The sequence below is a fragment of the Lissotriton helveticus genome, chromosome 4_1 (assembly GCF_964261635.1).
Source record: "Lissotriton helveticus chromosome 4_1, aLisHel1.1, whole genome shotgun sequence".
Taxonomy (NCBI): Eukaryota; Metazoa; Chordata; class Amphibia; order Caudata; family Salamandridae; genus Lissotriton; species Lissotriton helveticus.
This window is the reverse complement of record NC_136063.1, coordinates 2,127,970,767-2,127,994,434: the sequence shown is the minus strand read 5'-3', so window position 1 is coordinate 2,127,994,434 and position 23,668 is coordinate 2,127,970,767. Positions and strand designations below refer to the sequence as shown.

General features: G+C 45.9%; 1 protein-coding gene across 1 annotated transcript in view; it reads right to left on the bottom strand.

The window, feature by feature from the left end:
* The window catches only part of ATRX (ATRX chromatin remodeler), a 1,815,989-nt gene that overhangs the window by 1,375,405 nt on the left and 416,916 nt on the right, over positions 1 to 23,668 (bottom strand). The window contains exon 11 of the mRNA XM_078688830.1: positions 4,607 to 4,627. Within this exon, the coding sequence (XP_078544956.1) occupies positions 4,607 to 4,627 (21 nt within the window). The remainder of the gene's footprint in view (positions 1 to 4,606; positions 4,628 to 23,668) is intronic.

Below are 23,668 nucleotides of genomic sequence, written 5' to 3'. Positions count from 1 at the left end.
CATCATGCCTCAGGGGTGACAGTTAGGTCAGTTGTTCTTTTCGGAGACTGAAAATAAACCCAATAACAAAAAGGTTAACCATATCTCCTTATTAAAGAATGTCCTTTGCCCGGGGAGGCGGGAGGGTTGCTTATGACTTTGATGAGGATACCCCTGGAAGAGAACTAGGATTACAGGTAAGTAACTAATCCTTCTCTTCCAGGGGATCCTCATCAATAGTCATAAGCATTAGAATAGAATAGCGAGCCTCACCTCATCTCCCTGCGGGCAAAGGAGTAACAATACAGTAATAACCATATGAAGCCTAGTAACTACTAAGCTTGTACAGGCCGTAGGCTACCCAAATAGATTCCTCAAAGAGGCTTGTCCTACTTGAGTATCGGCCCTGGAATCAGACTCGAGACAGTAATGTCTCGTAAAGGTATGAACTGATTTCCAAGTCGCAGCCTTGCAAATCTCCGACATTGGAATGTCGTGCAAGAAGGCTACTGTAGCGGCCTTCCCTCTAGAGGAATGTGCTTTGGGTGACTGCAACAAAGGCTTGCCTGCAAGCTGATAAGCCAATTTTATGCAAGAGACAATCCATCTCGCGATGGACCTCTTGGCTGCCGGAAAACCTGTTCGCATTGAACCATAGTTCACAAACAGTTGATCCGTTTTTCTAATCCCTTTGGTCATTTCCAAATAGAACTTGAGCACTCTTTTAAGATCTAAGGAGTGCAGTGACCGCTCGGCTGGGGTCGTAGGATTTGGAAAAAATGATGGTAGGGAAATGGACTGATTTATATGAAAATCAGAGATGACTTTAGGTAAGAAAGCTGGATGAGCCCTAAGGACTACCCTATTGTGATGAAAGATAGTGTAAGGTTCTTTCGCACAGAGAGCTTGAATTTCGCTGACTCTACGAGCCGAGGTAATCGCCACCAAAAAGGCCGCCTTCCAAGAGAGATGTTGCAAAGAGGCCTTGTGGATGGGCTCAAAAGGTGGTGACATTAACCTGGATAGCACCAGGTTTAATTCCCATGGGGGAGAAGGATTTCGCACAGGGGGATAGACTTTCTTCAACCCCTGGAGGAAGTCCTTAACCACCGGAACCTGAAAGAAAGAAACCTGATCTGGTGATTTTCTGTATGCAACTATGGCTGACAAATGCACCCTAATAGAAGCGTATTTCAAACCAGCAGTAGCTAGGGAAAGGAGGTATGGCAAGATGACGTCCTCCTGTCCTTTGATCGGGTCAAGGTGGTGATCTTTACACCATAAGAAAAACCGCTTCCACTTAAACGCATAAGATGCTCTTGTGGAGGGTCTCTTGGCCTCCTACAAAATGTTCATGCACTCAGGAGGCAAGTTCAAATGCCCATATTGCAGGACCTCAGGAGCCATGCTGTTAGGTTCAATGATGGGAGGTTGGGATGCATTATCCTCCCGTTCATCTTGCTCAACAGGTCCGGCCTGCAAGGAAGTCGTCTGTGTGGACACACAGACAGATGTAGAAGGTCCGGGTACCACCACTGCCGTGGCCAATCCAGAGCTATCAGGATCATGTCCATGTCCGACCTGCAGAGCTTGGAAACTACTCTCGGAATCAGAGCCAGGGGAGGAAACGCGTAAGCGAATGTCCCCGACCAATCCATCAGTAGAGCATTCCCCTGAGTCCCTGGCCGGTGGAACCTGGACGCGAAGGCGTGGCATTTGGAGTTTGTCGTCTGCAAACAAATCTATGGTTGGACGACCCCAGCAACGAAAAAGCTCTTCCACCACTTCGTCGTTTAGCACCCAGTCTGGCTGATCTTCGAAGTGCCTGCTGAGAGCGTCTGCTTTTACGTTCAACTCGCCTGGAAGATGCACCGCCACTATCGTGAGGCCTCGAGAGAGGAGCCAATGCCAGATTGCCTGAGCCTCTCGAGACAGAGGGCGAGATCTTGTGCCTCCTTGTTTGTTCAGATAGAACATGGTGGTCGTGTTGTCCGTCTGAACTAGGACTGAGTTGGACTGTATCGCTGGTAAAAAGCTTTGAGAGCCAGGAATACCGCTCTGAGTTCCAGCATATTGATGTGGTATGTCTGCTCCTGCGCAGACCACAGGCCTTGAATCTGAAGAGGACCCATATGTGCTCCCCAACCTTGCAGAGAGGCATCCGTCACTATCGACTGGATTGGAAGAGGCTGGTGAAACCGAACCCCCACCAGCAGATTCTTTCTCCGTGTCCACCATTTGATGGCGTCTTTCGTCACTTGGGAGAGCTTGATGCGATCCTCCCAAAGTCCTGTCGCCTGGTCCCATTGATCCTCCAGGGCCTGCTGTAGAGGCCGCATTCTCAGCCTGGCGTTTGGGATGAGAAAGATGCAGGATGCCATGGAACCCAGCAGGGATGCTACTTGTCGGGCTGTTGGAAGCCGAGATTCTAGCAGAATTCTACATTTCTGGTTCAGGGAAAAAAGTCTCTCCTCCGAAGGAAACGCTTTTCCCACTTTTGTGTCCAGAACGGAGCCTAGATAGTGAATGGACTGTGTAGGCCGCTGGACTGACTTCTCCAGATTCACATGGAGACCGAGCCTGTGCAATTGGAGAAGACACAGATGTAGATCGTGCTCTACCCGCACTGGAGACGGACCTTTTAGGAGCCAGTCGTCCAAGTATGGGTATAGGAAGAGTCCTTTCTTGTGCAAAAAAGCCGCCACCACTGCCATGCATTTGGTGAAGACTCGTGGTGCGGACTTGAGACCGAAGGGTAGCACTGTGTACTGATAGTGCTTGTTCCCTACAACAAACCTCAAGTACTTGCGATGTTGTTGAGCAATTGGGATGTGAAAGTACGCATCTTGCAGGTCCACCGAACACATCCAATCTCCAACTTGAAGATGTGGGCATATTTGGTGAAGAGCCAGCATGCGGAACTTTTCTCTGATGATGATCTTGTTTAAAAGTCGTAGATCGAGTATTGGTCTGAACTTGTCCTCCTGATCTTTTTTGGGGACAAGAAAGTACCTGGAGTAGACTCCCTTTCCTCTTTGAGCGAGAGGAACCTCCTCTATCGCTCGCTTTTGCAGTAGGACTGTTACCTCTCTTCGGAGCAAGCTTAGTTGGTGAGGGGAAGCGCTCTTTGGAGGTATGTTCTTTGGAGGAGCAAGGAAACGTAGTTTGTATCCATTGCGCAGTATATTCAGCACCCACTGATCCTTGGTGATGCTGACCCACTCTGCCAGGTGTTGTGAAGCACTTCCTCCCACTGGAGTGGGCAACGGCGCCAGAGGAAGCCACTGATCAGGCTTTTCCTCCTCTTGTAGTGGTAGAGGATTGTTGATGACCTCCTCTACCTCTGCCAGGTTTACCCCGAAACTGGGGTTTTCCTTGGGCTTTACTTTGGGACCATTGAGGGGTTTGAACCCTCTGTTGAGCCCCTCTCCCCCTGTTGGGCTTGAAACGACGCTTGAACTCTTTCTTCTTTTCCAAGCCCACCGCTTTCACTGTGTCCAGTTCCGTCTTCATTCGGGTCATTTCTTCGTCCGCATGCTCACCGAAAAGAGCGGAACCCGAAAATGGGAGATTAAGGATGCGATGTTGAGCATCCGGCTTCAGGCCTGTCAAGCGCAACCATGCCGATCTCCTGGCACAAACCCCATGAGAATAGGAATGCGCCGACAGGACAGCGCCATCCGCAGCCGTGCTGATCATCTGATTCGCCACCAGACATCCTTCAGTCACGGTCTCCTCAAAGTCCTGCTGGTCTTCTTTTGGCAGCTTGGCTTTGAACCTTTCCATAGAGTCCCATAAGGCTCTGTCGTACCGACCCAGAAGTGCAGCCGCACTAGAAACTTTAAGAGTCGACGCAGCTGAGTTGCAGACTTTGCGACCCCAGGAGTCTTGCGTCTTGCTGTCCTTGTCTGGGGGGACGGAAGAAGAACCTGCCACTGCGTGTGTCTTCCTCGCCGCCGCCACAATAACAGAGTCTGCAGGCGGGTCCGATCTTACAAAAACCGGGTCAGAAGAGGCCGGTTTGTATTTCTTTTGGATGCGGGCTGGCACCGCTCTGATAGCCGCCGGAGTTAGAAATACCTCCTTGACAGGATCTATAATCCCCGGAACTAATGGCAGTAGAGGACGGGTGATCGCCTTTTTGTGTAAAGTCTCAAAAATGACTGTCGTTGTAACCTGAGGGACAGACATTTCAATGTTCAGCTTCTGAGCTCCTCTCTGTAAGACGTCCAGATACGTGCCAATGTCATCCACTGGGGAAGATCGGGACGTAGGACTGTCCGTCAAAGTAGGGGAGTAGTCCCTTTTGGAAGACCTGGAAGAAGCAGTAGAGGAAGTAGACTGAGTCCGTCGACGTCTATGGTGGACACTGTGCCTCCTCTCTTTTGATCGTTTCGAAGGCTCTTCTCGTCTAGGAGAGCGAGACCTGACCCGCACCTCTGGGTCTTTTCTGGGAGATCGGGTCCTTCTGGGAGATCTGGGTGGTGTTCTTACAGGAGATTTGCGCCTGGGAGGGCTATGCTTGTCCATCTCCTCCACCAGATTCTGAAGAGGAGACCTGTGGTGCGAGCAGGCATAGTCTTGCATACGCTTTGCAGCCCCAGAATCTCTCCAATGGTCCAAAGACCTGTACCACCTGGGTGACAGTCTGACTTTATCCGCCCAAGGGTCCGTCCGACGCACAGGTGATTTGCGTACCGGACTTCTGGACTTTGAAGATGCAGTTGAGGAGCCAGAGGACCTTGAGGTGGAATGACGGGAAGCTGATTCCGTTACCATCACCACATCTGAACCTCTCGACGCCGAGCGATCTTCCCTCGTGGTCGAGTGCTTCCGAGGCGTCGGCGGATCAAACAATCTTGTTTTAGAATGTCTATGCGAGGATGTATGGTCTCTCGACGTCGAGCGGCGATGAGCAGCCGCCGACGGAGTTCCACGTCTCGACGTCGAACGGCGAGTACCGGCCGTCGACTGAGTCCTCTCTCTCGACGTCGACCGACGATGCCCAGTCGTCGACGGAAGTCTCGACGTCGAACGACGATGTCCTGTCGTCGACGAAGTACCCTGCCTCGACGTCGAGTGACGATGCCCAGTCGTCGACGGAGGTCCTTCTCTCGACGTCGAACGGGGGTGATCAACCGTCGACGGAGATTTCTGCTTCGACGTCAAATGTCTGTGCGACGACGGTGGAGGGGTATTGGACACCCTCGACGTCGAGAGCTGACGAGACACCGACGGAGACTGCATCCTCGACGCCGATCGACTCTTCCCTGTCGACGGCGGAGGGGTCTTGGTCCTCGACGCCGAACGTCGCTTCTTCGACGACGGCGGAGGAGTCACACTTCTCGACGCCGGTCGACGTCTGGATGACGACGGCGGAGGGGTGACCTCCCTCGACGCCGGTCGTCGCCCGGTTGACGACGGCGGAGGGGTCTTGGACCTCGACGCCGACCGTCGCCCGGTTGACGGCGGCGGAGTTCCCTTCCTCGACGTCGGACGTCGCCTGGTTGACGCAGACGGAGGGGATTTCGACGATGGAACTGGATCCTTCGACGTCGTCGACGTACCTGGTCTTCTCTTCGACGGCGAGCCCGCCGTCGACGGTAGTTTAGACGATGAATGATCCACCGGTGGTTCTTTTCTCAGCGCCGAGCCCGACGCTGAGGGTGAGGGGTGTGAAGACTTCTTTCTGGAAGATGAGTGAGTCTTCTTGGAGCCCTTCCTCACCGGAGATCTTCCTCTTGATGACCTATGAGCTAGGCCATAAATGCGAATCCTCTCCCTGTCTTTTAAAGTTCTTCCTGACAGGTGTTCACAATGAGGACAGGTGCCTGGATCATGTTCCTCAGGCAGACACAGGATACAGACGTCGTGGTTGTCTGATTTGGCCTTCTTGTTGCCACAAGAAGGGCATTTGTCAAAGAGTGAAGGCATTTTCAGAGGAAAATGCTCACCAAAAATGACTGAAAAAGACAGTATCTTACTTGACAAGTGTTAAATGTCGAGTAAGAACCAAAAGTTGTCAAAAGTGAAGAGTTTTTCTGTCAAAAAACAGGAAAATTAGTGGAGCTGTGTAACCAGGGTCCTTCTCTGAAGGAGCCGGAAAGAACAACTGACCTAACTGTCACCCCTGAGGCATGATGGGATACTGGGGGTCATGAGTGCCTTAAAGGCACGGTGTCAGTTTATTGCTATGCAGCTGCAGGTTAGCTTTTCAGTCTTTTTAGACTGTGTGTTTGCAATGCAGCCTGGGAGCTTTCTATGCTTCCAGTGAGTTATAAGAATTTCTACTGCTTTCTGAGCATTAAAACAGTTTCTAAACAAACTTTTTTGTTGTTTCTCATGTTTCTAATGCTTATTATTATTACATGTATGGTGGAAATTCTACACAGCATATTTCAGCTCTGTTTCTATTGGCTGCTATTGCATGTTATATATATATGTACTTATATATATATGAGTATATCTATATGTGGGGCACATATAATATAGTGTTTCCGGGGTCCCGCACATGGGCGGGAATATTCTAATGCTTATGACTATTGATGAGGATCCCCTGGAAGAGAACTTCCACTACTGCATGACAGCGACCGCAGAATGGCTGAGTCTTAATTCCCTGCAATTTAACAGCTCTAAAACAGAGGTACTGCACTGCTCGTTAGATCGCATTCCCCGACCTCTGCCACCGGACTTTTGGCCTCCTCCTTCCCAGGGCTCTGGGTTGGCGGCAGACTCAGTTCGTAATCTGGGTGTGATGTTCGAATCTAACTTACAGCTAGACACGTTTGTTAACAAAACTGTGGCTACGTGTATGATGCTGCTCCACACATTGCAGAAGATTCTTTCTCTGCTTCCGGTTCATGCCCGACCAGAAGTAGTGCGCAGTATTATTTTAAGCAGGCTCGATTACTGCAACGCGCTACTTCTGGGTGCACCAGCCACCCTAGTGGGTAAACTACAGCGAATACAGAACATGGCTGCTAAGCTGGCCCTTTCTAGGCGGCGTTCTGATTCCTCCTCCTTGGCGCTTATGGACCTTCATTGGCTGCCAATTGTCTAGCGTATTGATTTTAAGGCACTTTGTTTGGTATTCAGGGCCCTACATGGGCAAGGGCCGTCCACGCTGCAGGCAATGTTTTCCTGGTATACACCTTCTAGATCTCTCCGTTCCTCGTCAGCCTGTTTGGTGGTAATTCCTAAAATTGTGAGGACTCGGATGGGCGGACGCTCTTTCAGATTTTCTGCAGCTAAACTGTGGAATTCTCTACCCCTGCCTCTGAGAAATAAGGGGGATCTTACCTCCTTTAAAAAAGAATTAAAAACTTACCTTTTCCCTAGGACAGTGTAAGACTGTGGCAGCATAACAATGCGTATGGTCGGTCAAAGTCAATGCGCCAGGATACCCTTTGGGTGACAGTGTCTGCGCTATACAAGTATGCCATACAATACAATACAATACATACCTCCATCTGACGATGTGTGAGTTAAGGACTCTATGCAAACTTATAAAATACCCATAGGGTCCCGTCCTTTGATGGCCAAGCTTCAGGACCTCTAGGCAGAATACTCCAGGGATACCCCTCTGAGAGGAAAGATCTCCTCTCAAAAACAGATTAAACCAGTAATGGGAGAGCAACCTCTAACCTCCCCCACTAAATAGGGAGGACAAGGCCCCTGAGACCCCGACTCCAAGGATAGTACTCAATACCTAAAACCCACACTGGTGGGTCAGGTCTTGATGAGATCACGGTGGACACAGCCTCAGTGAAGAGGACATCCTTCTAGCAAAAATGACCAAAAGATTAGACCTAGAGTCCAGTCTTCTGCCTCTACAAAAAAAAGAGCAGAGATGGGCTCAACACCACCACCCCACCCACTCTCAAATCAATGGTGGCAGCAATATCAAACCTAAGGAGAAAAAGGTTTTATGACCCTAAAATCCCCTAAGGATATGACCCCAAATATGAGGAAGGTGATGACATCACCAAATGGTTCACAGCCTTTGAGAGGTCCTGTGGAATGAGGCAGGTGTAGTCACACTGGGGAGTCTTACTCTGGGAACTGCTCTCTGCTAACTGCAGAGACAGACTTCTGACCTTAACTAGGCAAGATGCGGAGTCCTATGACCGAATGACGGGAACCCTGATTGAGATCTTTGGACTCAACTGTGGAGTGTAGGATTATATTCAAAGAGGGGGGGCACAAAACCCAAAGCCAATCCTGGCTTGACTTCATGGACTACTCAGTAAAAACACTAGATGGTTAACTGGAAGTGATGTGCAGGACTATGTTGGACTTTAGTTACAATTTGTTGATGAACGAACACATTAAGTAATTCCACAAATGAAAAGTTGCATCAGTATCTGGTGGACCTAGGTCTAATTTCTCCCCAAGAATTAGGAAAGAAGGCAGACGATTGGATCAAGACTACGGGTGACCAAAACTTACACTGGTGGTGACCAGAAGAAAGGGGTTACAAAACCTCATAAGGGAAAAGTGGGTGATCTCCCCAAAGACAATAACCAAGACTTCTAAAGGCCCCCAAAAACCTATTCTAGAGGGTGGGTCTCAGACGTCTTTTATACCCACTGGTGGGTATAAGGATACAGGTTTTGACACCCTAAATGCCTGGTCTTGAACCTGTAAGAAGATTGGACAACAAATTTGAAATTCTGCCTGTCTCAACAAAAATATCCCTACTCCACCTCCAGTTAGAGCTGGTGTGCGAAATCTCCAGATGGGATTAACAGTGTGCTGAGAGCAAATCAGGGTCCATACTGAAGCTGTTCTAGTTTCTTAAGGGGAGGGAGAGTTGGCCACTTAAGCTGTCTGGCCCCTTAACTTAAAAAAAGTACTTGCAATACCCCTTAGTGAATGGGACTAGGATAGAAGTCCTGAGGAATACAGGTGCCAGTGTCACCATCATGAGCGATACACTGGTTTCCCTAGGACAATACCGGAATGGAACATCCTATCCAGTCACCAACACTGACAGTGTCACCACAGACCATTTCATTCATGGCCATGGTGACATTAGACCAGGGGGGATACTAGCCTGAAACAGGTTTCTTCCAAACTTCCAGCTGCCTGTCTGCTTGGAAATAACCTGGAGACCACACATGGACTGAGGTAGAGCTGAGAACCCATGCAGCCTTGCTGTAAATCACTGAGATTGTGTGAACACAAGAGCACAAACTCGAGCACAGGGTGAACAAGCATTTGCAATGCGACAAGTCTTGCAGTTGCGAAATTTTGAGCTATTGGCATTATAACTGACAATGCCTATTACTTATGTGTTTACAAAACCTGCAATAATAAAAGGAATTGTCATATACAATATCAATAGGTCAAAGTTTCTAAAACGCAAGACATATTGCATTGTAAAAGCTTACTATAAAGAGGTTGCTGCTACTAATATAGATACCAGGAAAGTCCTCGTATAGATACCAGGAAGGTCTAAATGAAACACTAGAGGTAGTTTAAAATTCGTGGAGGCCTTCAGACACCCACTGTGCTTTGAGGGATTCTCTTGGTACAATCCAAGAAAGTGTCCGACAAGCCTTGGATCCTGTCAGTGTTGCGGTAATACTATGCTATCAAGTGATTATAGGTGTGGAAGCCTAGTGCTACACAAGCCATACAGATCACTTCCCTTCCATGTAAAGGGTTCCTGTATGCGGCTTAGCAGCCTTCTCAGCTCCATTGGATAAGAAGATAGACTTTAGTTAAGACCCTGTCAGCATTTTACGGTCAGAAAACAGGAAAGAGGAGGTCTAAGACTACCATACACTGCCCTATCCTAAAAATATTACTTATTGCACTAGTGGCCGGAATTATGTTCCGGCAGCCAGTGTAGTTCCCTTGAAAGTCTTCAAATGTTGGCTAATTTCGTGGACTGTCAGTAAATTGTACCTAATGTCCACTGTTTAAAGGTAGCAGTGGACTGTGCTGTGCGCGTTTGTGCACTGTGCCATTTGCGTGGGCACATTACTCAGTGGGTGATGGTGCATGGTTCTGAGAACAATGATGCAGTGTGCCTCAGGTTAGATTTCAATGTGCTATGGGGGGTGGGGCACTGTTCTGCAACTAGTAGTGCATGTGCTATATGTGGTGGTGACCTATGCCATTTGGGTCCAGAGGATATGGCGTTGTATTGCTTGGCATGAGTCTGGTATGATATGATGATTGCGGATTGTATGTGTGGGGTTTCTCAGATTGTTGTCTCTGCTCCTTTTCCATCATTCAGTCATGTTTCTAGGTTTTACAGTGCAATTCATGCTCTCGTTCATGCTCTCGCTCATTCTCTCGCTCATTTGCTCTCTCCCATTCTCTAGCTCCCTTTCATATGCTGCAACAAGGTACTCTACATTTCTCTCCCTCCCAGCATCTGGCCAATTACTAACTGTGAGCTGAATATCCATGTTTATCAACAGAGCACTGCTTCTGGTGCGGTCATTCATGGTAAGGAGCAGAATCGTACAGTAACTGTCCTTTATATCAGATGTCAAATTTTGCAAATATTTGCCACTTTTTAAACTGTAAATAAGTCCAGTTACATACGATGCTCAATTCTGCTGTGCATTATACAAGTCAAAGAGCATACATCTACTTGTACTTGTGTCGGCAGTATAATTACTTGAGGTTATATTATTTTGTGACTTACACAGAAGTGTCCGTAAAAGTGACCCTTTGTACTGATATTTGACACTTTGTCCTGAATGTTTACAGTCCCTGCCCACAATTTGCCTCTAAGCAGTTAGTCACCTCAGTACACAACTTCCTTCGAGAAAACAAAATACTAAAAATGAAATAGGTTGAGATTGAACTAGAGTCATAAAGAAGATTAAACGTGTAGGACGGCGCTTGAGAGAGAAACATTGGTTGAGAAACGAGACTTCCAGTCAACTGGCTTTACCTCTCCTCTCAATGCGGAATATTGGGAACTACCTCCAATATTTGTTCTTTAAACACATTCAACCTCAATTATATGTTACCGCTTATTGATCAAGTTCACCCACAGTTTCGAAAAAGCTGTCAAAAAGGGCAGTTTAGAAATGCCTTTCGAGCCAAACAGAATATTTGATTCCGAAGAACCGTCTTGAAAACCGAAGCAAGAAATAACTGGCGTCTATTTAACAAATCTTGATAAGTACACTTCACAGAAGCACATGACAGGGCCCTAAAAGGAAGCATTAAAAAACCAAGGTTTATTCATTTATTTTTAACACATTCAGCCTCATTTTTACGTTACCTCTTATTGCGGTCTTTTTCACACAGTGTCCGCCAAAGTTATAGAAAACTGCATCTTTAAGTAAAGATACTGTTTTCTGGCGTGTTTTATCGGAAGCATAGACAACGCGCTAATGTCCACGACCAGCTCAGTTTCCTGGAAATATGCAACTGTGCGTGCTCCAGCAGGGGTCTTTGTTGTCATTTCGGCTTTTTTTTCCCTTTGGCCCTGGTAAGGAGGAAGGCAGTGTCGCCTCCTTGTTTCCTGCTGTCCCATCATTTTCTGAGGTGTGAGGCACAGTTGAAGTGCAGTAGTGTGATCAGCGCAGTCACTGTCCCTGATCTGGTAAGCCGTCTATTTTTATGGACGTGAATCGCTAAAGGCGCCCCCTCGTACCCACTGCGGCTGGTTTTGTAGTGAAAACTATGTAAGGACAGCCTATCTAACCTGCTATTCAAAACACCACCACCTCGACTCAAGATTCCGCCACCATCTGAAGAGGGCCTCTCAGCAAAGTATAAATGCGAGGCAAGAGGAGAACAAGCATTTGTAATACAATAGATTTAGCATTTGTGACATTTTAAGCTATTATCATTTACAATGGCAGTAAATCAAACTCTTGTAAGTGTGAGACCTTGGCCGCCATTGTCCTGGGCTGTTTGAAAGTGAAAGTGGGCATGGCGGGGAAAGCACGCCGTGCCTGCAGTAGGAGAAACCCATTGAAGAAAATAGTGCTTACAAACTAAGACATGCTGTGTCGCATCTGAAGTAAAGGTACCAGTCGCCATGGGTGTTTACACATGCAGACAAGGCGGTACCAAGGAGCGACTAACAAACCTAACAACTCACAAGCCAGCATTTACAAAGGACAATGACACAAGACAATGAAAAATATGGGCGGAGCATCTCTTACATACTCTACTACAACAAGTCTTGGAGAGCCCAACCTTCCAAGATGAAAGGTAAGAAGACTTGGTGACCAGCTTCTACACAGCAACAAGCTCAGGACCACTCTCCTCAGGGAGAGCACTTGTTAGCCATATAGGGAACAGAGCCTATGGAACTTGGACCTTACCAGGATGAGCTCCTTGGCCCAGGGGGACCCTCAAGGGAACAGCTGTGCCTAGGACAGCAGGGCTGTCCTACTCTTGGGAGCCTGTGACAGCAAGCTGCTGTACAGGAACAGGGAGATGTCAGTGGCTCCCACAGGGTCTATTAGGAGGAGGGACTCCTGTACACACCTCCGGGGTGGAGGTGGACTGACCTGCCAGCTGGCCCCTTGGTCCGCCATGGCGGAACCCGCGCCCGTGCTGGGAAAGTTGCTGCACATGCATGTTGCTCTGTTTGACTGGGTAGGAGTGTTCTGCTTAATTCAGATACTCTGTCCATTACCACCCCCTTTTATGTATCGTTTTGGCCACCATATGTGTGGTAGGGTATACTCAGATGTGAGTCCCTTGCTCACTGCACCAACAGGATTCAAGCAAGCCGGGCCAAAGACGGCTGCAATGCCAGAAACCGGTCCCCGGAAGCTTGTTTCCTTTCCAGTAAAGAATTGGCTTGGTAGTTTGGTCTGCCCTGTTCCCATGATGCACTGGGCCAGGGCCAGACTAATTTGCATGTAGCCAGGTTCTGAACTGGGATGGTGCAGTGAGCTAAAAAACAGTGATGGATCAAGCCCTGATCTGTTGACTGGGTAGGAGTGTTCTGCTTAATTCAGATACTCTGTCCATTACCACCCCCTTTTATGTACTGTTGTGAACGCGGACGCCCCTTCCGGTGCCTCGAAAGGAGCGAAAAGCAGCAGCGGCGGAGTGCGGACTACAGAGAGTCTTTAAATCGCTCCAATGCGTGGTCTGCTTTATCGCCGAAGAGGCAACGGCCATCAAAGGGCATGTCCATAAGTGTGTTCTGGACATCCCCCGAGAAGCCAGTGGTCCTCAACCTGGCGTGGCGTCGAACCGCCATAGTCGTTGTCATCGATCTGGCCAGTGAGTCAGCACAGCAGTGCCTAGGCCACAACGAATAATGAACTTTGCTGCGTCTCTCCCCTCTGCAACAGCCGGGGAGAGAGCTGTCCGGGCCTCATCCGGACACTGAGGCAGCACTTGTGCCACCGTATCCCAGAGAGAGTGGAAATACCGGCCCAAGAGGCAAGCGCTGTTCACGGACCACAGCACAGAACTGGCGGAAGTAAAGATCTTCTGTCTGAACTGATTCAGTTTCTTGGATTCCCTATATGGGGGTGCGGAAGGGAAGGCAGTCAGAGAAGCAGAGGCTTGGACAACCAAGTTCTCAGGGGTGGGGTGCTGGGAGAGGAAAATTGGGATGCCCACAGCCAGGGTCCCGTGGCACCAGGGCCGGAGCCAGCGGCAGGGCCGAAACCACCGGCTGTACAAGGAGAGTACCCCCCACGCGGGGCTTGAAGGTGCCCCAGCGGGACCCAATGGCCCAAAGAGGCGAGCCATGGCCGACAGAATTCCTGTACCGGAGTCGCCGACCAACCCGGAAAGGGCAGGTAGGCAGGAGACGACTGCATAGGTGCTGCCTGAGCCGTGGGGTAGGCACCACCTGCTCCCTCAGCTGCGCCGCGCGACCAGCGAGGGGAAGTCTGAGAACTATGTTGTTTCTTCGACTTGTTGTGCGTCGTCTTACCTGACCCAGAGTGCGAAGACTTTGATCCTGAAGACCGATGATGATGGTTCTGCGCATGGTCCCTCGACCTCCCACGGGTCCGGGACCTCGATCGGCGCGGAGCCGACTACCAGGCTTACAGCAACTTTCGGTACCACTCCCGCAAACTTTTCGGCGCCATGGCCCGGCAGTCTGGGCACGACTTGGGGTCGTGGTCGCGCCCCAGGCAGAAAAGACACACTCGGTGCGGTTCAGTCACCGACATCATACGGTGACAGTCTTCGCAGGACTTGAAACCGGGCATCCTAACTGCCCCTTAGGACTCAAAAAAATGAAACTGATGAAAAATGGAGCCAAAAGTCTCAAAAAGTCAGTCAAAAATTGACTGGGGGTTCCTGCTCTTTCCGGATCTGCGCTTGCCAGCGCAGAAAAAGAAAGGACTACAGCATGTGTGGGCTACTTCTAAGTAGCGCCCGGGACGTCATCTCGTCGACCACGACGCCTGTGACGGCGCAGGGCCGCACAACGCCACCTACCGACACGCAGGGGTACTGCTGACGAAAACTTTCCGGATCCAGTCTGACGCCTGGGGGTAATTCTAAGGTAAGGAATCTATCACTGTGTTTCTCTTTCCGATTTAGCTTTTCATTAAGAAATACTCAGCAAAATCCCTCCTGCTAAACTTTATGTTGGTGGCATAAATGACTTTGAAAAGTCTACCTCTAATGAAGCTTCTTTTACTACCCTGTGGAAAAGAAGTGTCCCGGGGTCACCGCGCATTGGCAGGTTGGTGAAAATTTTCAATGTTTCGGACTGCTAGAGAGGATCTTACGAAGCAGAACCTCAGTAGTAACAGAAATGACGTGAGTTTACAAGATGCCATCCTTCACAAGTTATAGGCACAAAACACATTACCAGATCTCCTATCCCCCTCCCCCCACAAAAAGTGGAACAAAGGACTAGCAGGATTATGGTTTTTCAGGTTGCTATGTGGAAATAAGGAAAAAAAAGCTTAGACCACCAGAACAGTTTAGTCATAACAAACATCAAGGCTAGGTTAGTATTATAGACACAACCCACTTGTTGTGCAAGCCATTCACCAGTGCCATACCTGGGGCTTAAAGCTAGACTCAAAATGATGCTTAGTGTCCCAAGTCAAGAAAGTTTTTGAAATGGAGTGCAAGCTATTTGTTCCAGTTTTTTCCCCATCAAATGGAGACCACAAAACTGTGGCAATATTTCATTATAACAACCTATTGAGAGTTGCAGTTTATTTTTATATTTTTTAAGAAGTGGTGTTACTTTGGCTTTTTTTAAACTGTCTGAAGTCAGAAATGCACAAGTGCTTGAACATTGCTGGAATTTAGGGACAAGGACTTCTGCATGTGCTTTTGCTCAGCCAGTGGGGAAGTGTCTTCAAATGTACATGTTGAGTTGACTGAGTGAAGAATGAAAAATGTTGAATGCAATGCAATAAAGCATTAGTACTGCCCAGAGATGGTGAACATAAGAAAAGGCAGGGCTGAAAAGTGAGCAATAAAAATATACTTGGGCTTTGAGATAACTTTCAGTATCCGAAAGTAAAACGGGATAGGATGCTACACTGTACAGTACTAAAATGTTTCCACATATAACGGGAAGGTACACTTGAGTGGTACTTGATTTTTAATTAACACTTTACTATAATTTGCAGATTTGGGTTTGTAATTTCAAGCAGGAGCACCAAAGTTCCAGAATCTGCTGTGAGCACCCAAAAAAATAATTCAGTCCCATGCTTTTACTATGTAAAATTGAAAGGTTCACAGACTACCAATTTGCAACTCAGGTTGGTTCCATGCTATGTGTAGTGACAAGTAGATAATTTGTGAATACTTCACATCACACTATATAGCAACATTGAAGTAGTAAACTGATTAGAGTCAGAGGTATAGTTTTTTTAACCTGTTTGTTTTAGTCTTCTTTTAGGATAATAGTACAGGGTTTTTATATCTATTAATTGAAATCTGAAATTAAGAAATTATTTAAGGCTAATGTTCACCAAAGCCCAGCAAGTAACTTCATTAAAGAGAAGTACTTAAACAAATTTTTTTTTAAAAACAAGGAGTTTCAGCTGGAAGCAGAAAGCAGACCCCCAAAAAAGATCTTCTTCGATTTAAACGTCAATGTGGACTCAAACAGATACAAAATAACAATGTGATGGCTGAGACTTCTCATTGCCAAAGGCGAAAGAAGACGATCACCAAACAATGGAATGCCGGCGAAAGGGACTGGATTTTTGTGTGAAACCAATTATAGCAGGAAGCTGCTGCAAAAACACTACAAAATCTGGAAGGATTGTCCCCCATAAACATGCAAGAATCTGGGAGGCTTGCGGGAAATGTTTGGCCGTGGTTGTATGTCGGAACCACGTGTTCCCTAACCACGTGTGCCTAAACAACGCAGTTGTATTAACGACAGCGTCTTAACCACGCATTCCTTTACCACATAATTTAGTGGTAAATGCAATAATGGTAAAGGGGTATGCGTGGCTAAGGTCGCGAACCCCTCCCAAACGCCCTAAACTACAACTTCCCCGTCCCCTCCCCACCCTGAGGTCCAAATTCCCCTACCCTCTCCCAACTCCCACAGTGTCCCCCTCCACCTGCCCTGAGGCCTAAAAACCCTCTCCCAGCCCTAAAAACTGCTGCCCGAACCTAAACACTAAAAACTACCCCGACTGCCCATTCGCGTCCCCCTGCCCCGAGGCCTACCTTACCCCTGATTTTAAAAAACGACTCAGACTCCCGACCAGCCCTGAAAACTACCCTTGACCCCCCCCAGCCCTGAAGCCTAGTCATGAACCCCCAGCCCACAAAAATACTCCGACTCACCCCCAGCCCACAAAAAACCCGACCCACCCCCAGCCCACAAAAAACCCGACCCACCCCCAGCCCACAAAAAACCCGACCCACCCCCAGCCCACAAAACTAACCCTCAACCCCCAGCCAACAAAAGTACCCGAACCATTCCCCCAAGCCCACAAAAGTACCCGAACCATTCCCCCAAGCCCACAAAAGTACCCGAACCATTCCCCCAAGCCCACAAAACTACCCCGAACCATCCCCCAAGCCCACAAAACTACCCCAAGCCCACAAAACTACCCCGAACCATCCCCCAAGCCCACAAAACTACCCCGAACCATCCCCCAAGCCCACAAAACTACCCCAAGCCCACAAAACTACCCCGAACCATCCCCCAAGCCCACAAAACTACCCCGAACCATCCCCCAAGCCCACAAAACTACCCCAAGCCCACAAAACTACCCCGAACCATCCCACAAAACTCCCCCAAGCCCACAAAACTACCCCGAACCATCCCCCAAGCCCACAAAACTACCCCGAACCATCCCCCAAGCCCACAAAACTACCCCGAACCATCCCCCAAGCCCACAAAACTACCCCGAACCATCCCCCAAGCCCACAAAACTACCCCGAACCATCCCCCAAGCCCACAAAACTACCCCGAACCATCCCCCAAGCCCACAAAACTACCCCGAACCATCCCCCAAGCCCACAAAACTACCCCGAACCATCCCCCAAGCCCACAAAACTACCCCGAACCATCCCCCAGCCCACAAAACTACCCCGAACCACCCCCCAGCCCACAAAACTACCCCGAACCATCCCCCAGCCCACGACCTACCACCCAGCCCACAAAACTACCCCCGACCCAATCCCCACTTACCTCACTGCGGATCTCTCCCTGCGAGGTCTTCCTGCTTCAGTCCAATGCAGTCAACAGCTAGAACGTGCATTGCTGTAACTACGAACATGCTTGGTTAAGGCATATGTGTGGTTAAGGCAAGCGTGGTTTAGCTTGCGGCGTTGGAACACTCGTGGTTTAGATTACAGTGTTTCGACTGATGGGCTGTGCACTGTTCTCTGTTATTGTATGGCTGCTTACAGTGGATCATATGGGGGGGGGGGGTAGTGGGAGGCGGGGGAAGTATGTTGGTGGGTTAGACAGATTGTTGCCATGCCACACAACTCAGTTTATTAAAAAAAAAAAATGGAAGGACTGGTGCCAATATCAGGGGATCTTACTGGATCCATGTGAGCCACATCCCTGGTTTGGTGCTGCTAAGACTTGCTACCACAAAGATGAAAGCTTATAGACTTATTCATTATTGTAGATGGGCAAAGCCTGCATCTTGCACAATTGGGTAATTGAAACAGTCATGTATGGTGATTGTGAACATTTTTTATTCTGTGCCTACGAAACATTTTTTTACTGACAAAAATGCTAACGAAAAAATATATTCCGAGTTGCTTTGAACTCCTGCATCATTAATTCACATTTTATAACTTGACAAAAATACATATACTGTTTAGATCGACCCTTCGACCTAGTCAGTGGTCCTTCAAACTAAGATTATCTTCAGGATGAAATAAGCTTCCTAAATGGCAGAACAACTTGTTTGTCCCACTGCCCATCACACCAGTTTAAAGGATTCCAGGCAAATGAGAATCATACACTGCAATCTTCACTTTGGTCAATGAGAAAGCCCAGAAATGTGCTTAAATGAACTCTTGCAGCCCAAAGACCAATAAGACAATCTTCCACATGTTCACAAACATGAAGCTGATCTAGTCAAGATTACTATTTAGATTACAAAAGTGAAATTTACAAATTCCATTCATCACTATGGAATTCTCTCAACAACTAAAAACAAAATATTAACCCCTTCCATGCTGATGACGAACCCCAGCCGTCACGCTCCACGGTGCTCGTGTGCTGATGACGGCTGGGGTTCGTCACGGCCCGCCCTGTTCGTTTGTCTACCGCACAGCGGCGGAAACCGCCCAGCATGGAAGGGGTTAATCAGTCGGACTCAGACCATTAATGCAAGCTAGACGAGTCTTAACAACCCTGAACAATCAGCAATCCATTAGTTGTCCACTACAATTTATTGACACACATATAAAATGCTAATATTGTTTTGAGGTTTTTTTTTTGTATATATTACTGCTTGGTACCCCACCAACGTGGCTCGAATACATTTAATTCAAATGCAATATGTAACATTATTCTTAAAGTTAACTGTCTGTATAATTTGTTCAACACTAATAAAGACAAATAAAGTAAATAAAAACTTGAAAAACAAGGACAAAAGATCGATGAGTCAGTAAGGAGTCAGTAATGCACATAGTAAAGCTGCTTTATATAAAGCACCTGCATATATGCACTATAAAGGCAGTACCATTTCACTTGCGGACTTTTATTGATTAGTTCATGTAGGGATCTGTAAGAATAATAATCTACTTGGGTCTTACATCTTCTACAGCACGTGTACATCATGTGGTGTAGGAGCAGTTTCAATCTGCATGTTCTTTTGTATGCTGGCTTAATATGAGCAGTAAGGGGGAGTGCTCAGCAGCAGAAACTCCACATGGCTCCTGCTACCTCCCCAATAAAAATCAGCAAAAGAGAGGGGTGCTTAAACGGACTCTCTTCACTGTCTTTTACTGCGCTAGGCAAAAAAGAAAGGCAAGATAATAACTGTCATTGCAACAGTGACTTTACATGGTGTGGCAATATGGAAACTGGCTAAACAATACATGCGGTCCATACCAAGGCAAGATGGTGCAATATTGTGCAAGCATTCACTAGTTCACATACCAGTTCTTCTACTCTTGGATATATTGAAGCACCACTGCTAGCAAATATGAGCACCCACAGGCAGATTTGCATTACCAAGCTTATTTGATTGTTACCTTCAACAGAATGGCACATTATCACATGTGTGATTCGGGCTGTGCATACATCACAAAGGAGCTACACCTTTGGTACAAATATACAACTGCCGAACATTCCTTGTTTCCATCACACAAAATATTCTTACAGGCACATGAGGGATGTGTTGCTGAGAAGAAATGCTATGGATTACTATCCAAGTCCATGGGACTATTTCACAAGTGCCTCTACAATAAAATGTGCAAAGCTGAGGCTTTTCTATAGAGAATTAAAACTGTGCTATAAATATGTATGCCACTAAGAGCCACAGTCTTCTCATTCAATGCAATACAAGGCTGCCAGCAAAACCTTTTCCAGAGCCACTGCTGCTTCAAGGCCTGGCACAGCACATCATGTCATCACAACCCAGACAAATACCACTTGCCAAAAAACTAACAATGATACGATAGAAGGACCCTTTGGAAGCCAACACCACACGTGACTACAACTTGTGTCAGCAACACTCCTTTCACTCTAGGTAAACAATGTCATTGGACACAAACATGGGCCATTTCTGCTAAAAATAAGCAAGGCTAAAATGTAACTGAAAGTCCAATTCATGCATCACCCATTCCATTCTGGGACAAATTATGTTTAAAAAAACAAAACCGTACTAGAAAAATCTTTTATGACTTCATGGTGACATAACCTGATATAATCTAAAGTTTTCAGGGAAAAAACATGGTGCATAAATGATGTAAAAAGGATTGGAACTGCTGTGCAGATCGCTTCAACTTGTGCCTTTAAATGTTTGACCTGAATGTAAGAGGTTCACATATAGAAAACAAGACACTGGTGTTTGATAGTTATGATAAAAAAGGAAAAGACATACAAAGATCAAGAACATGTTTAAAGAAATAGGATATTCAAGAAAAACTGGCATAGAGCATTTAGAATATTTCTCGAACATTCCAATTCTTAAAGGTCCAAAATATTGAGAGACTAACATTAGTTACCAAATGCACGGCTTCTACGGCACAATTCTTTATGAAAAATTACTGTTCTACAAACACAATAGTGGGTACTAAAGATGGTATTGATAATACATCCAGGGTCACATTAAATTGCTCAGTAAGACGCTGGACCCATGCTGGCCAACTTATGGGTAAAATGTGAATGATTTCATACAGCTTGCTCAGGCACCCAAAATGAACTTGGTGTCTCTCAATCCGATTAACACACATACAGGATGTTTAGATAGGAAAAGAGGTATAACTGCTATCTTGAGTGTTTGAGGGAAGGAGATTCCATGAAAAAGGAATGGTATGGCTGGAGCAATCTACAAGAATGGTATGCTGGTTGCATGAAGGCACAAGGCAAACTCAGATCGAGTACTTTACATGGTACCTATATACCTGATGGAGGTCAGGAGTGATTAGCTCAGGTCTTGGATGCCCAAATTGCTTGTAAATTGTCATGCTTGGAGCAAGTGACAGTTCAGGTTAATGCTGGACTATCCAGTCACATAGCTTGTGGGAAGGGCATTTGTGTAATGACAGGGAGAAAGGTGACAAAGGATTTGATCATAATAGTAAAAGGGTAGCAGGTGAAACTGGGGGAACAAAGGAGGTTTGTTTCATGTTCAGCAAGATAACACAAGATACTGGAAAGTAAAGCTGTACACAAACTGCTCTGTTGTAATGCAAGCAGTTAACTTGAGGCAGCTACCTGAAAGTATGAAAACATAAAAGTTGCTAAACATTTACAAAAAATGTATTTACCTTCAGAAAATTGGTAAAGACTTGACGTTGTCAGTAGTAAAAAATTATATAAATATATATATGATTTAGGTTTAAGAAAATGACCATTCTTTCAATTTTCTTGATTTTCCAATAGCAATAGACTATGTAAAATGGAGAAGAAACATTTTCGAGAGCTCCAAATTAAAAGCAAATGCAATACAAAACGCACAGTATATGCCTCTAACAACCTTTCCAAAAGCAAGAACTACTACCCTTGCAATGCAAATGAAATGCTTGGACAAGACATTTTTACAAAAATTTATTGCATTCATAATATGTTTGAAAGCATTATGCATTAAAACACTGTTCCCATCCTCCCTCCTTGAAGACAAATACCACAAACCTTTTAACAGTACCAGTTTAGAGGAAGAGAAGCAGCAAAATAATCATACATAATTTAATAAAGATCACAGCATTGCCATGTAAAGACCCAGTTACAAATGCTTGATTAGAAGATGGCTTCAGGGCATCTGAGGACATGATTCAAGTGTCGGTTAGGTAGAATTGTGTAAGTGCATGGAGGAATCTGTCTTAACTAGAGATTTACAAAAATTCTGGGCAAAACCAAACATAGCAAAGTAACTAGTTTATTTTGGCAGCACGTCTGCCAGATTTATAGCCCAGTAGGTTGATGAAATACTGAAATTAATAGAATGCTGTCACCCAATACAAATAAAATACGCTCAACTTACAAAACGTGTTATTTAGGTCCGCTGATTTTCACCTTAATAGTAAGAACAGCTACACCTTTGGTAACACCTAAATGATAATACTGTAATGTCTATATTTTCATACATGATTTTACCAAACTAACCATTCCAAATGAACTAGACAGTTTTGCACTAATAAACCTTTGTTGGTAATATATTAAAGCATTTTACCCATGTGAGATTTAAAAATATAAATTTTTGCTACAGAAATTAAAACGGTTTATATTTTACCACTTCAATATACAAATGAGGCATTAGGAACACATCAACCAATTTAATTATATAAAATAGATTGTCAGTTGACAGCTCAAAATCGCTGCATGTACAATACAAAAATAAATAAAAACTTGGCCTGTTGTGCGTTACCTAACAAATTATTCCAATATTGTGACTTGTTAATCAATGCAGAAACTAGCAGGACAAAAAAGGCAGATTATATGTCTACTCTGCCAATAAATGCACAATTGAAACCCCCTCCATAATTCTACCGCATTATATGCACTGCTGACAAAGTAGAAGAAACGAACAGCTCAACTATGTAAAAACTGTGTGCAACGTAATTTAGGTATGCACATTGAGCCTCAAGTGCTAGGCTGTCAATTTTATTTATTCAAATGATACCCTAAAGATAGCTCTATAAGGTGAACATTCACATTAAACCGCTTAACAGGATTCACCCCAATACTACTCAGAAAAGTAATTCTACCTCCTCGGTCTAAAGTCACTATCATGTAGCTGAAACAGTTATATTTCCCTTTAGTTTCAAGATTGTGCTAAGAGGGGACGTGCAATATCAAAGTACTCATACAATTATAATCTGCATAAACCCAAACATCAATGAGCAAATAAAGCCAACAGAATAGGCACCTGTAACAGATAATTTCTAGAGTTCTCAACTAGTCCCTATGTCACCACATTGTGCCTTAGGTATAAGCCTTATTTATCAATATCCTTCATTTTCAACTAAAGTAGTTCATGATCTTCAACAATTTAATAATTAGCAATATCTCGGGTTTAGGCAGAAAGAGGTCAAAAACACTTCGCAGTATCTCAACTGTAAACGGTCTACAAAATTGCTTCTGGCTTAACAGGTCATTCTGTGACTTCAACACTCTGTACGTGACACAGCCACGAGTTTAATACATACAAGTTCCGCTGAGTCAATTTAACAATCTGACGTTTTATGCCACTCAATGTGGGCAGTCAGGCCGAAGACAACAGCTGAATATACAGCGAAAGCACTGCATTTTAAATATGCAATAATTCTCAAATGCAGTAGTTGCGAACATGATGAAAACAAATGCTGCTGTTTCCACCAGTTTTTGGTAGTGGTCAGCCATTGGTAATCACACTTTCAACTTTACTCTGTTTCATAGCGCAGAAACTGCGCTATTGCTTCAAAATAATTAGCAAAAATAGACTACCAAAATCTTTCTGGAAATATTTATAAAAGTACTTAAATGAAGATGACAAAACCATTTCTTTACAGTACGCATTCAATTTTGCACAATCTTTGGTATGTATTCGTAAAAAAATCAAAAGCAATTAAAATTAGGAGAAAATGGGCAAAAGTAACAATTAGTTTGTCAAGAGAACCTGCA